The sequence below is a fragment of the Coregonus lavaretus genome, assembly GCF_964263955.1.
Source record: "Coregonus lavaretus genome assembly, chromosome: 6".
Classification (NCBI taxonomy): domain Eukaryota; kingdom Metazoa; phylum Chordata; class Actinopteri; order Salmoniformes; family Salmonidae; genus Coregonus; species Coregonus lavaretus.
The window spans coordinates 10,690,918-10,706,893 of NC_139993.1; the positions used below are offsets into that span (position 1 = coordinate 10,690,918).

Sequence of the window (15,976 nt, forward strand, 5' to 3'; positions counted from 1 at the left end):
ATCTTAAAAGCCTACTTTACCCTGTCATGACGTAAGGCAGTCATAACAGCTTATGTTAGTTTATGACACCTCTATGAATAGCCATGGCACACATGAAACGACAAATGTTAGCTACCTTGTCAGCCAACAACTTAGTTACCTTGAACACAGTGACATGTGACCTGGCTGGCTGCTCATAAGCTATACGTTATAAATTGACATCAGATTTTAGGATTGCTCCTGATGACATTGTCATGCTTATAGCAGCTTAAAGATCTGCTTTAGATTGGGTATTTTAAGTTAGTTGTAAGATTTTTCAAACAACACTGTAGCTTGAAATGTACTCACGGATGTCCACTACTTAATAACTGCTCCAGTTTCTTTTCTATTTCCCATGTTTCAGTCTCTTTAGTTTAGTTAGTATAAAGAGAGAACGAGGGGAACGATGTATTTTAGTCTGAATACGTGTAGTACTAGTAACTAACCCTCCAGCTAGCCAGTCGTTTCAGCATTAGCCAACACCACCAAATTGAAGTTGCCTGTATGCCGTGTAGTTATTACTCTATAAGCACTTTAACTATTATATAAGAACTGTTTCACAATCAGTGCAGGTATATACTCAATTATAGTACATTTACAGATAATTGTTTAAAAGAAAGTGCATGTGCTTTACCAAAACTGATGCGGTACTATGAGCCTATTAGTTAAAATAGTTAATGTGTAGTTAAAAGTAATTACACTATTGTTACCATATGAAAATGCAATTCCATGTAACTGTGGCATTTTGGTATCTCAGTGTAAAGAGACTGCTCTAATGTCGCTAACCGATTCTGAAAAGCAGTAATAGTAGAGCCAAAGCAGTAATAGTGGAGCTAGCCAATTCTGAAACACACTGGCTGTCGGGCTGGTAGGCCTATGTAGTGGAGCAATCTAGCTATGTCACACTTTTTTTTTCATCGGTCTGTCTGTAGAACGTTGTGCTCTCCATTACTGATACTCCTGTCTTGGCATTATGTAGGCCTACGTACACCCTTGCTTTGTTGCATTGTGATGAATGTGTCAATTAACTTTGTTTGACATCGACTGAAAATAAAGACTTTCATTTTGGGCTTTTCTTTGGCTGGATGCTTGTGTAAACCAACCTGAGGGAGAACCGCACATCCAATATGCTCTCGCTCTCTCCCACACACTTTTTCTCTCCCCCCTCTGGAGTCCATTGACCTAGTTTCACTACCCGGATGCTCTGGCGCATGATAGCTTCACTGTCATACTAAAATGTAGTACGCAACAGTAGGCTGCAGATTAATCCAATTACATTTCACCCCCTTCTACCTGAAGTGTGCACTTGTACATTCTCCTTCGAAGTGTGCGCTTAGTGTCAGTTTAAGTCCCTAAGGACTGAAGGTTTGCTTCAGTGGTGGTAGGGCATCAAAGACTAGTTTCTCAAAGCAAAGCATTTCAACAGCTTCATCCTATTCATGCATTTTTGTGTTTGAAATGTATTATCGTCGACACACTGTCAATTCTTATCTCTCCTGCCCCCTACTGGAGAAGTACTGATTTTGAAATAATTCCCTTGACTGCCTTAGCGAGGGCAGGGTTAGGTAGCTTCTTCTCATCTGCCGCCTTCATTTGCACTGGTCTGAAAAATACTGAACAGTAAAAACCATAGGGTGGATAACAATTTGTGAACTTGATTTTAATCGTCCAGTACTAACCCTAACCCATCAGTACAGATGAAGGAAAGGAGACAAGGTGAGTATGAGTAAGCCACCTACTAGTTGAGATACACCCCTGGAGAGCCACAAGGTCTGCAGGCTTTTGTTCTAGGCCAGCACAAAAAACACAATGGGTATTGTAAAGGAAGTTTATTGCTGATGCTCTTTGGAGACAATTTGTCAAAGCAATCAGGTATGTTTGGGCTGGACTGGAATAAAAATGTGTACACCCCCTGGGGTCTTTCAGGAATGGCTTGGGAGACGTGAGTTTACAGGACTGCCTGACCCTGGTGTTTTTTCAGGATGGCAGTGGGGTCCTGAGGAGAGCAGGATCGATGGGGAGGCTCCGGGACGTCCTACGGCGAAGCAGCGAGATGCTGGTGAAGAAACTACAGGGGAACGGTCCCATCGACCCACGCAACCCCCAGTAAGAGTTATAAACATGCACAAACACACAGTGCCTAGTGAGTCCTCACACCCCATTATGTAAGAATGTTTCATTCAGATAGCTCTAAATGGCCATAATAAAGTTGCAAGGATCAGAGAATAAAATGCTTTGAAGATTACATGATAACCTCAGACCCCAGTGTTGCCTCTGGTAGCTGCTGGAATAACAGTTTTTGGGTACGATTTGGCGGGAAAATTTGGCCTGTGCTCCCACGTAAGAGGCGTAGCCACTTACCTTTCGAAGGACCCAAGACCCATCTGACAATAGCAGCGCCGGGAGTTTGCGAAACGGCATTGGCACTTGGATCGGAACCTGTGCTATGGTCAGATGGCATGAAAATAGAGCTCTTTGGCCACGCACAGCACTGGTGGGTTTGGCGTCGAAAAACGGATGCATATGCAGAGAAGAACCTCATACCTACTGTAAAATATGGTGGTGGATCTTTTATGTTATGGGGTTATTTTGCCTCCACTGGTCCTGGGGCCCTTGTTAAGGTCAACGGTGGCTTCAAAGCCTCTCATTGGCCAAGACATAGCATCAGCAACCCAGGGTTTGTGTACATCATTGGTTGAACCCTCACTGTAGGAACAATAAATCATAGAGGAAGCTCATTTCCATGCTCAATGTTTGCAGTGTGAAAATGTAGGTAAAGAATAATACGAAATGCTCAGAGACCAGGTTGGGTTAGGCGCAGGGATGGTAAATGCCAGAGCGCCTGTTTACATGCCGAATTAGCCAACTAATGTACGCTGCGCCACACGAAAGATAAAGCCCCTAGTGCGTCTTCTTTGCATTATGTTGTCATGGAAAATATTTGTTATTTCCAACAACCAATCAGTAACTGAATGTTGTTATGGCATTGGTCGACTGACAGTTCACCTCAATGCATTCCGCTGATGAAGATTTATTCTACAGTGCATTATAGTGGCTGGAAATACAATTACGTTTCTAAAGTAAGCAAATAGTTTGACAAAATCAGAATTACTTTAGATGTAGTATAATGTTGGCTAGCTAAGATTGAATGAAAACCGCTATATTTTAGTTAGCTAACGTTAGAATTGCTAGGTTTCTATGACGATAGTTGCTAGCTAATGTGGCAACACAGCCATCTGTCTAAAGTAAATATGAAGCCATTATAATGATGATGAAGTGGTTTCCTACTAATTATTTGCCAACTTTAGTTATGTGTTCATACTACCAAGCCATTATAGTTAATTGATTATTGACATTAAAGTGCAGTGCTATAGTTGAGTGGTGACACTCCTGGCATAAGTCACATGTACAAATCTCCCCACTGGAGACCAGGGTTCAATCCCCATGTTCACCTATCCCAATGTGTCTCCCACCTGCCTGTATCCCCATCTGATTTCCATGCTGTCTCAATAGTGTCAAAATACCCTGGCCTAAAAAATATATATTTAGATTATGGACATTAAAACAATATTCACACATTGTAAATTATTTTAACCAAGTACCTCAAAAAAATGTTATCCCCTCTCCACTACAATTTTCCCTATCTTAAAATTGTGTTTCTGCAACTACAGCAGATAGTCTGACACTGCATTTTTGGTTAAGGATAATGCTGCAGTGTTTTTTATTTTATTTTAGCTATTGGGTTGGTGGTCCTACTTTATTAGGATCACCAACCCAACATTTCTGTATAAGATTCAATTGAATATAAATAACAAGAAAATTGTCTTAAATTTACAGTTATAATAATGATTAATCTCACATGGAGCAATGCTGGAGCTATGCTATTCTGAGCAGATATTCAGTAACGGTGTTACTAAATCATAATCAAACAAAATAAAATGTGTAAACAAATTAAAATGTTGTGACATTCGTTTGACAAACAAATTCACACAACATGATACAACTCCTTTATTCATGCTAGGTCCAGTACCCTTCAGTGGCCTCACACACACAAAGACACACACACACTCGCCAAAGCATAAGACATTTAATGTAAATGTGTTTTTCCTTTGCAGTATGAAACGAGCTGCCTCTCTGAACTACTTGAACAAGAGCAGTGATGACGATGACTCCTTTCAGGTAACTCGTCCCCTAGTGGATATACCGGTATTCATACTTCTTGCTTAGTTTGCATTATGGCCTTGTAGCAATTTATCAGCTGCCTGCTGGATAGTTCACCTTAGACATTTTACATTTACATTTTAGTCTATCTCTTCAGAAACAAATTTAGCGATAAAGCATGACCTTGTATTTTTATGTTTTTTTAAAATCTGTATTTCTTTCATTTTCTCTCTGTGTCTCCTTCTCTCCCTCCTCCTGTCTCTCTGTCTCTCTCTTTCTCTCTACAGAGTCCAGCAGGTGGCAGGAGGCTAAGGCAGAGCAGGAACCTGAGTTCCAGTACTGTTGAGCTCTACAGTGGAACTGGAAACTGAACACACACACACACACACTCCCAACAGTTTTTCCAAATATGATGTTGTTTAATTTTCACTTGTGCCATTCTAAACCTAAATTCTGTAGTTTCCATTCCTACATTTAAACACTGTTTAATGTTATTGCTGCTTTCTAGACATTGTATTAATTGTGTAGACTTTCTGTAGAATACAAAAAATATATTGTACAAATGTGCTTGGTTTTAATGTAATTGATATATTGTGAGATCAGACAGCGAAAATCCTTACTGCTTGGCCTAGTTTGATACAAATCCCCTTAAGGTGCACTGTGCAATCAGACACTCAGGGCAGTGTATTGTGGACAATAGTGTTTCGCGTTTCCCATGGAGACCAAGCCTGGATCTATTATTCACTATATCTGCAGCTTCCGAAAGCATGGTGGGGCAGTACTCTTCCCAAATCAGAGAGGATTATTATTTTCAAGAGCTGTCCAATTTAGCCGTTACACTTCTTTTTACAGTGTTTTCTCCCACTTTCCATAACCATGAAGATACTCGGTACTGTTGTTAAATAGTAATTAAGTCATGAAGATGGTAATCATTAATATATCTGAGATTTAAAGGGGTACTTCACCTAATAAAAATGTATGTGAAGAAAATAGTTGATGGAACCAGAGATTTCTTGTTTATATAGCTACTACAGCTTAGCCTTTAGCATTGTTGAGTGTAAAACAATTAAAGTGGTGCTAGGACCCCTGTTAACTTGTTCCAAATTACTTCTTTTTTGACCATGTTCATTAATTAGGGTGTTCCTCAGAGATTTTCAAGTAAAGGAGCAATATGAGCACCAATAACTCTGGGGGAAAGTGCAGCTACTGAAATTAACCTTAATCTAAGTACTTACTCAGTAAAGGACAAATGTCATGATGTAATTATCATTTTAGGTTAGATGGTAACCACATACTGACCAGGTTATTTTGTTTCTTCAGGCACTGTATAAGAACCTAATACAGTAATTATTTATCTCAGGGTCAGGGATCTAATGTTTCTGAAAGCTATACTTTCCAATGCTGTATCTTAGTTCCAATTCATGCAATACACTCGTAGAAAAAAAGGTTCCTAAAGGGTTCTTCAGGTGTCCCCATAGAATAACCCTGTTTGGTTCCTGGTATAACTATTTTGGGTTCCATGTAGAACCCTCTGTGTAAAGGGTTTTACATGGAACTCAAAAGGGTTCTACTTGGAACCAAAAAGGGTTCTTGAAAGGTTTCTCCTATCGGGACAGCCAAAGAACCCTTTTAAGTTCTAGATAGCCCCTTTTTTTCTAAGAGTGTAGCTAAGCCATATCTAGCCTGGTCTCTGATCTGTTTGTGCTCATGACCACTCCATTGCTCATTATCAAGACAACAGTCTAGCCTCACAGCAAAATTGTCATGTTTGGCATGATAATAAGTCACAAGCTAAGTTGGCATTATAGAACAAACAGACAGGCACAGGCTAAGGCTAACTTTGTATGGATGTCAAAATGTTCCAATGTTGAAAAGTGAATGCTAATTTTCTCTATGGCTTTTCCTCCCTAAGAACGTTGCTGGAGAGATACCAAAAGTAAGACAATTGTTTTCATTCAGCCATGAAAGATCTATTTACCAGTTGTAGCACATATATTACATTATATATTGAAAAATGATTCTGCATAAATATAATGATTGGTAACATTTTATTGAGTTTGTATTAATCCATCATATGAATATAGTATTGAGCTAACAATATAATTAAGCTTGAATTGTGAATGTTTTTTAATATGATTAATATATAATTGTAAGATTTAAAATGTATCACTCCGGTGCTATATATGTGTTGATATACAGTGCCCTCCACAATTATCGGCACCCCTGTTTAAGATGTGGTCGAGGACTTCCAAAAATTTTCCTTTTTTTTTTAAACAACATAGAACCCAAATGCAAAAAAAGAGAAAAATCCAACCTTTTATTTAAGTACATTACTTTGGTGTAAAAAAAAAAAAATCACACATTTAAATTTTTTTAAAACTTGAAATCATGTGTCCCACAATTATTGGCACCCCTGATGTTAATACTTTGTACAACCCCCTTTTGCCAACAAGACAGCACTTAATCTCCTCCTATAACATTTCACAACATTGGAGAACACAGAGAGAGGGATCTTTGACCATTCTTCTTTGCACAATCTTTCTAGATCATCCAGTGTCCTGGGTCCTCTCTTATGCACTCTCCTCTTTAGCTCGCCCCACAGGTTTTCGATTGGGTTGAGGTCTGGGGACTGAGATGGCCATGGGAGGACCTTGAGTTTGTGACTGCTGAACAATTTTTGTGTAGATTTTGCCACATGTTTTGGATCATTATCCTGCTGAAAGACCCAATGACGACCCATCTTCAGCTTTCTGGCAGAGGCCATCAGGTTTTTATTTAAAATGTCCTGGTAGTTCAAAGCGTTCATAATGCCATGCACCCTAACAAGGTTCCCAGGGCCTTTGGAAGAGAAACAGGCCCACAGCATCACAGATCCTCCACCATACTTCACGGTGGGCATGAGGTGCTTTTCGGCATACTCATCTTTTGTTTTACGCCAGACCCACTTAGAGTGTTTGTTGCCAAAAAGCTCAATCTTAGTCTCATCTGACCAAAGCACACGATCCCAGTTGAAGTCCCAGTGCCGCTTAGCAAACTCCAGACATTTACGTTTGTGAGTGTTAGTGAGAAAAGGCTTTTTCCTTGCATGCCTCCCAAACAGCTTGTTGGCATGTAGAGAGCGTCTGATGGTTGTTTTGGAGACTTTGTGACCCCAAGATGCCACTCTTTGATGCAATTCTGTGACAGTGAGCTTAGGACTTTTTTTTACTTCTCTTACCATCCTCCTCACTGTGCGTTGTGGCAAGATAAACTTGGGACCTCTTCCAGCCTTGTTTGTCACTGTTCCAGTTGTTTTAAACTTCTTAATGATTCCTCTGACTGTAGATACGGGCAAGTTAAGGCGAGTGGCTATTTTCTTGTAGCCATTGCCTGACTTATGAAGGTCGACACAAATCTGCCTTACTTGAATGGTGTGTTCTCTTGTCTTTGCCATGTTGACAAATGGGTAAGAGAATTAGGCCTCTGTGTCACGTCATATTTATACCCCAGGGAAACAGGAAGTCATGAATTACTAATTAAAAGTTCCTAGATACCCTGACCAACTTTAGCAACTACAGAAAAATATATTTTTAAAAAAATCAATTAAAATTTTCAGCGGAATTCTTAGGGGTGCCAATAATTGTGGGACACATGATTTCAAGTTTTTTTTTTCTTCTAAATGTGTGATTATTTTTTTTTACCACCAAAGTAATGTACTTAAATAAAAGGTTGGATTTTTCTCTTTTTTTGCATTTGGGTTCTATGTTGTTTAAAAAAAAAGGAGAATTTTTGGAAGTCCTCGACCACATCTTAAACAGGGGTGCCAATAATAGTGGAGGGCACTGTATATCTGTAGATCAGAAGGTTTTTCATAGTCATATTACTTCACATTTAAAGGGTCTCTTAGTGGTGTGAAATTGTTTACCATTCTCAGGTTATGATATTATTCATCTCAAGCAATCATTTTCAGTCAGAATTCCTTCATTGAATGTAAATTAATATCATGTCCTGGTATTGATTGTTTTTACTAACCTTTTGATAGTCTTTGATGACTGTGGACATAATGTAGGCACAACGCTGTATGCCTATGCATAACTGCAACAACAAACAGTCATGTCACTGCTGGGTAATCATAGCAAGTCATCAGCAGTTGTCTTGAGAAAATTGATCAAACTATTTAACTTATCAAGGGTTATTGCTTTTCTAATAATGGAAATGGAATGGAACAGAATAGAATAGAATGGAATGAACAAAATAGAATCTGAGGAGGAGCAACCAAGCCTTAATGATAAAGTATAATTTTAAGAGTCAAGTATAGTCAACGGTGAGCATCGTTTCATGGAACATTGGTGGCTGATATACAAATGATGTATATAAACCCAATATATAAAATTAATTGTCATACACACCGTCGTCGGTTTGATGTATCACTTTTTTTGTTTTCCAAGGACATCCACACGTGACACCCCAGCTTCCTATCGTGCAGCGGCATTGCGTACCGTTCTCATAGCAGCAGGATATTATGCTGGCAGCATGATTTTTTTTCTTTTTTTTATATAAGAGTCCCCCTGCAAATCGATTTTTTTTTAGCACTTGTGCAGTACAACTGTTTTTCACAACATTGCAACCACCTTTGAAAAAATACATGGATAATGTGACATACCTTTTACTCTTATATTGTATTATTTATACCAGCATTTCTTTAAAAAGTTTACACCAAATACTGGTATGTTGAAAGCTATTGTGCAGGGACGGCTATATTTAAAGGGGAACTGCACCCGCTAATTTAGATTTATTTTTTGGCATGCTCCTCAAGAAATGCTGGTGGGCATGACAGAAGCAAAACTTCAGTTGGCTTGGGGCTGTCCTTGCCACCATCAAGACACACCCATCTGTCAGAACCTTGCCCGCAGCTGTTTCACCCCACCAGTGTTGCCAATTTAGCGACTTTGTCGCTATATTTAGCGAGTTTTCAGACCCCTCTAGCGACACATTTTCAAAAAAGCGACTAGCGACAAATCTAGCTACTTTTTCTGGTGTTATTGGAGACTTTTGGAGACTGACGTGAAAGCACGTATCGTTCTTACTCTTCTCAACAAGCAGGGGGTGCTTTGTTACCCCCGTCCCAAAGCACTCACAGGCGGTCCAGTCCTCGCGCAGCAGTCCCTCCCAGCTGCAGTCAGAGCAGGATATGTTCACCCCTCCGTGTCCAGACTGCAAATGAATCGCGCATGCGGGAAGCCGCCGCTGGCTGATCCCGCCCTGGCTTACATTCAGGGCGGGATGTAAATGTAGGGTGTTTTTTACTCTCCCACAACGTTATTCCTCTCTCCTACAGCGTCCATCACAATTATGCAAATTACGTGATGACGTCATTTAGCAACTTTTAGGACAGCCACTAGCTACTTTCCTTACTGAGGAGTTGGCAACACCGCACCCCACTCAATCAACAAACCTCCTGCAGGTTGAGTTCAATGACTAAAGCAGATAGATGTGTGGTGAGATGCCGGAGGAAGCTTTAAATAGGTCAGTAGGCTACAGAGTAATATGAGAAGAATGCAATTGCTGATTTTATGTAGATATTCTACAGTGTTTTGATAACTTTCAAATGTAGTAACAGGTTGATGTAGAATAAGCAACCCTTTACATAATTAACATAGAAGCAGTGTTCTGCTAATATAACAACGTGCACCTTTCACCTTTCATTGTCATTCTCAGCCGATACAGATACTGTGCCTATCATAATTTTGTCGGGTGGTAATGGGGCTACCTTGGCAAACATGTCAGAGTGGTCATACCTTCCTGTGTGGTTTCCCGTATACAACAGGAGTTCCCTGATCCTGGTGCAGAATAGATAGGGTTACTCCCTCCCCATGTTGACTGATAACATTAAATTCCATTTTTAAAAAGACAATACAAGTAAAAGTTGTCTAGTAAAAATGTTATGCTGAGTGCCAGGTCTCTCTCAATTTAGAGACATTAGTATAAAGCCTGTCTGTCAGCCTGGACTTCATCACATCATCTTGCAAGTCTCCATGTGCTGGCTCCATACATGTTTCTGCGAATACATACACACACAGTCACTGTTCTATTACCAATGGCAGTTAGGATAGGTGATATCTGACAAACAAACATATACTATGTTGAAGTTTGAACAAGTCAGACTAAACCTACCTAATCGACGACCGTTGGTGAGCGGGAAAGAGGTGAGGCTGGAGGTAAGGTCTTTGCCAGCGCCCCATTGATGAGCATGGCAGCGTAGATCAGCCCCTGGCCCCTCATCAAAGATATTGGACAGTCACACACAAACACACACCCGTAGCACTGATTACATTATCAATGGTAGTTATGATTAGCATGGTGGAACAACCTGATCGATGCATTCACCTTTCTATTTCACAGTTGAATGGGAGGGCCTGTGACAGGGTGATACAATAGACAGCCAAGTGGTAAATTGCATTTTGTTATAAAGAAAGGACAAAGCTTTTTGATAATGCATTTCAACCAAAACACACATTACAGTTGTTGATGAAGCTGTCTGTGTCATCAGGGCAGTAACTCGGGTCAAGCTAATTATATTCTATGCTTTACAGATGTAGACTGACTGTAGCTCCAGATTGGATGAGATTCAGGCCAGTGACGCCATTATGGTTTGTTGCTCCTAGTTCACTGTATTAGTCAGATTCAGACATGAGTTAGCTGCATCCATTATTTCTTTTTGCCATAGACAATACAGAATACACTTGTATGAGCACTTTAGCGAACATTAGCTAGCCTGTAGCTAGCTAGCTTGCATTATCAAATGCTAACATTATATAACCAGCAGTATCTAGAAAATACACAAATTGGTATGAGCTATGATGACCTAGCTAAGTTGTAATAAGGTAGCTAGCTAGCTAATTATTTAGTTAGCTAGCCTGCCTCATTTTATCAAAAGATAGCTACCTATATAACCAGCAATAACGTTATCTAACGTCGTTAGTGTTACAGGCTTTGGCTTTTCCATTTATGTTTTGATGTTGGACTTTAGCTTGTTAGCACGTAGGGCGCACCAATTGGTGTTGCCTCGTTAGTCAGTATGTGTTACACCTGTGCTGGTTGCCATCTCGTTAGTGGGAAGGGGTTTCACCTGCGCTGCGCTGGCCAAGGTGCTATTTAAGAGTGGCTGGCCCAGTGCTCCAGTTGCCTTGATAGATGCAGAGGGTTAACACCTTTAGTTGGCTCTCCCTATGTTGAGTTCTAGACAAACAATCCTTTATTTTATTTCCCAGATTTTGTTTTGCTCCACCTTTTTGGTTTCCTTCCTGTCTTTAAGTTTGGTGTGGGTTTTTCTTTTGTTTGACTCTTGTGCAAATTTAGTGGGTGCACATGGCGGGTGTCATTTAGGTTCCAGTTGTTGCTAGTCAACTTTCAGTGGACACCCGCATGACCGTCTTTCAGAACCCCTCCTACAATCCCACCTGCTTTGTTTTGGTTGTTGTCAGTGACTCTTTGTTAGTGCTCCCTTCTGTTTGAGTGACATTATTTGGTTTTCTTGCTGGGGAATGTAATTTTAGCTAAGACTGCAAAGCCAGAGGTCATTATATTCCAGCATCTCTGGTTATACTCACCACCGCTGGTCGTTGCACACCAAGCTAGCGTTACTGGTGCAGACTTGGGGACCGACAAACTCCAACCACCTATTCTGCATACTAGGGTCCTTCAGCAGGGCATGCATTGCAAGACATAGAACTTTGGCTGTGGAGGCATGGTCAATCCGTATAGGGCTTTTCAGTCTGCTGTCCTTTGAATGCGTTGGGGACGATAAAACAATGGAGCCCCATTCAATGAAGGAATGCAAAGTGGGCAGAGGGGCGATTTGCCCGTGGAGCTAGGCAAAAGGGGCATAATTTGTTAACATAATTCTAATCCAATCTATTTACTCGTTGTGATGCACTGAGTTTCCAAACTATTCTTTTTGTAAGATTTAATTTATACCGATCAGAATATAAACGTAACATGCAACAACTTCAAAGATTTTACTGAGTTACAGTTCAAATAAGGAAATCTGTCAATTGAAATAAATTCAATAGGCTCTAATCTATGGATTTCACATGACTGGGAATATAGATATGCATCTGTTGGTCACAGATACAGTGAGGGGAAAAAAGTATTTGATCCCCTGCTGATTTTGTACGTTTGCCCACTGACAAAGACATGATCAGTCTATAATTTTAATGGTAGGTTTATTTGAACAGTGAGAGACAGAATAACAACAAAATCCAGAAAAACGCATGTCAAAAATATTATAAATTGATTTGCATTTTAATGAGGGAAATAAGTATTTGACCCCCTCTCAATCAGAAAGATTTCTGGCTCCCAGGTGTCTTTTATACAGGTAACGAGCTGAGATTAGGAGCACACTCTTAAAGGGAGTGTTCCTAATATCAGCTTGTTACCTGTATAAAAGACACCTGTCCACAGAAGCAATCAATCAATCAGATTCCAAACTCTCCACCATGGCCAAGACCAAAGAGCTCTCCAAGGATGTCAGGGACAAGATTGTAGACCTACACAAGGCTGGAATGGGCTACAAGACCATCGCCAAGCAGCTTGGTGAGAAGGTGACAACAGTTGGTGATTATTCGCAAATGGAAGAAACACAAAAGCACTGTCAATCTCCCTCAGCCTGGGGCTCCATGCAAGATCTCACCTCGTGGAGTTACAATGATCATGAGAACGGTGAGGAATCAGCCCAGAACTACATGGGAGGATCTTGTCAATGATCTCAAGGCAGCTGGGACCATAGTCACCAAGAAAACAATTGGTAACACACTAGGCCGTGAAGGACTGAAATCCTGCAGCGCCCGCAAGGTCCCCCTGCTCAAGAAAGCACATATACAGGCCCGTCTGAAGTTTGCCAATGAACATCTGAATGATTCAGAGGAGAACTGGGTGAAGGTGTTGTGGTCAGATGAGAGCAAAATCGAGCTCTTTGGCATCAACTCAACTCGCCGTGTTTGGAGGAGGAGGAATGCTGCCTATGACCCCAAGAACACCATCCCCACCGTCAAACATGGAGGTGGAAACATTATGCTTTGGGGGTGTTTTTCTGCTAAGGGGACATGACAACTTCACCGCATCAAAGGGACAATGGACGGGGCCATGTACCATCAAATCTTGGGTGAGAACCTCCTTCCCTCAGCCAGGGCATTGAAAATGGGTCGTGGATGGGTATTCCAGCATGACAATGACCCAAAACACACGGCCAAAGCAACAAAGGAGTGGCTCAAGAAGAAGCACATTAAGGTCCTGGAGTGGCCTAGCCAGTCTCCAGACCTTAATCCCATAGAAAATCTGTGGAGGGAGCTGAAGGTTTGAGTTGCCAAACGTCAGCCTCGAAACCTTAATGACTTGGAGAAGATCTGCAAAGAGGAGTGGAACAAAATCCCTCCTGAGATGTGTGCAAACCTGGTGGCCAACTACAAGAAACATCTGACCTCTGTGATTGCCAACAAGGGTTTGGCACCAAGTACTAAGTCATGTTTTGCAGAGGGGTCAAATACTTATTTCCCTCATTAAAATGTAAATCAATTTATAACATTTTTGACATGCATTTTTGACATGCATGCATCTGACCACAACACTTTCACCCAGTTCTCCTCTGAATCATTCAGATGTTCATTGGCAAACTTCAGATGGCCCTGTATATGTGCTTTCTTGAGCAGGGGGACCTTGCGGGCGCTGCAGGATTTCTGTCCTTCACGGCCTAGTGTGTTACCAATTGTTTTCTTGGTGACTATGGTCCCAGCTGCCTTGAGATCATTGACAAGATCCTCCCATGTAGTTCTGGGCTGATTCCTCACCGTTCTCATGATCATTGTAACTCCACGAGGTGAGATCTTGCATGGAGCCCCAGGCTGAGGGAGATTGACAGTGCTTTTGTGTTTCTTCCATTTGCGAATAATCACCAACTGTTGTCACCTTCTCACCAAGCTGCTTGGCGATGGTCTTGTAGCCCATTCCAGCCTTGTGTAGGTCTACAATCTTGTCCCTGACATCCTTGGAGAGCTCTTTGGTCTTGGCCATGGTGGAGAGTTTGGAATCTGATTGATTGATTGCTTCTGTGGACAGGTGTCTTTTATACAGGTAACAAGCTGATATTAGGAACACTCCCTTTAAGAGTGTGCTCCTAATCTCAGCTCGTTACCTGTATAAAAGACACCTGGGAGCCAGAAATCTTTCTGATTGAGAGGGGGTCAAATACTTATTTCCCTCATTAAAATGCAAATCAATTTATAATATTTTTGACATGCGTTTTTCTGGATTTTGTTGTTATTCTGTCTCTCACTGTTCAAATAAACCTACCATTAAAATTATAGACTGATCATGTCTTTGTCAGTGGGCAAACGTACAAAATCAGCAGGGGATCAAATATATTTTCCCTCACTGTACCTTAAAAAAAAAAAAGTAGGGGTGTGGATCAGAAAACGAGTCAGTATCTAGTGTGCCCATTTGCCTCATGCAGCGCGACATATCTCCTTCGCATAGAGTTGATCAGGCTGTTGATTGTGGCCTGTGGAATGTTGTCCCACTCTTCTTCAATGGCTGTGCGAAGTTGCTGGATATTGGCTGGAACTGGAACTGTCGTACATGCTCAATGGGTGACATGTCTGGTGAGAATGTTGGCCATGGAAGAACTGGGACATTTTCAGCTTCCAGGAATTGTGTACAGATCCTTGCGACGTTTCAGAATTAACATGCTGAAACATGAGGCGATGGCGAAGGATGAATGGCACGACAATGGGCCTCAGGATCTCATCACGGTATCTCCGTATTCAAATTGCCATCGATAAAATGCAATTGTGTTCATTGTCCGTAGCTTATGCCTGCCCATACCATAACCCCACCATAGGGCACTCTGTTCACAACGTTGACATCAGCAAACAGCTCGCCCACAGAACGCCATGCATGTGGTTTGCGGTTGTGAGGCTGGTTGGAAATACTGCCAAATTCTCTACAACGACGTTGGAGGCGGCTTATGGTAGAGAAATGAACATTCAATTCTCTGGCAACAGCTCTGATGGACATTCCTGCAGTCAGCATGCCAATTGCACACTCCCTCAAACCTTAAGACATCTGTGGCATTGTGTTGTGACAAAACTGAAAATGTGTGGCCTTTTATTGTCCCCAGCACAAGGTGCACCTGTGTAATGATCATGCTGTTTAATCTGCTTCTTGATATGCCACACCTGTCAGGTGGTTGGATTATCTTGGCAAAGGAGAAATGCTCACTAATAGGGATGTAAACAAATGTATGCAAAAACGGAGCGAAATAAGGTTTTTGTGCTTATGGAACATTTCTGGGATCTTTTATTTCAGCTCATGTTACATGTTTATATTTTTGTTCAGTGTAGTTTTTCCATAATTAATTAAACATTTACACATACATAGATCCACAAAACTCGACATGACTAGGACGTGTTGCTCAACAGACAAACCAGAAAAAATTACATTAAACTATTTTAGACAAGACTGACTTCATGAAAAAGTTATCATATTTAAACTTTGTAATCAATTTTGACACAAGAATACATTTTTTCGACTCATATCGAAGCCGTTTAAGGGATTAGTTGCTTTTTAGAGGCAGTCACTCTTTAAATAAATACACTTTTATTAAAATACAATATGTAATCGGAATTACTCAATATAGAGTCTGCAAAACTTGAATTGGTCTCTTGTGCTGGGCAGTGGGTTTAATACAGAGTGTTGGTGACTCATTACTCCACCCACTCCATTCATTGCAGTGACATACAGTGCATTTGGAAAGTATTCAGAC

The 15,976-nt window shown here is 40.9% G+C and overlaps 1 protein-coding gene across 1 annotated transcript in view; it reads left to right on the forward strand.

Annotated features, from left to right (window-relative positions):
* LOC311131279 (kinesin light chain 1-like) overlaps positions 1-5,270 on the forward strand; it is a 32,934-nt gene extending 27,664 nt beyond the window's left edge. Inside the window, exons 14-16 of the mRNA XM_084164166.1 lie at positions 2,000-2,124; positions 4,134-4,197; positions 4,467-5,270. Coding sequence (XP_084020292.1) covers positions 2,000-2,124; positions 4,134-4,197; positions 4,467-4,550 — 273 coding nt within the window. The 3' untranslated portion in view covers positions 4,551-5,270. The remainder of the gene's footprint in view (positions 1-1,999; positions 2,125-4,133; positions 4,198-4,466) is intronic.
* Positions 5,271-15,976: the final 10,706 nt, after the last annotated feature.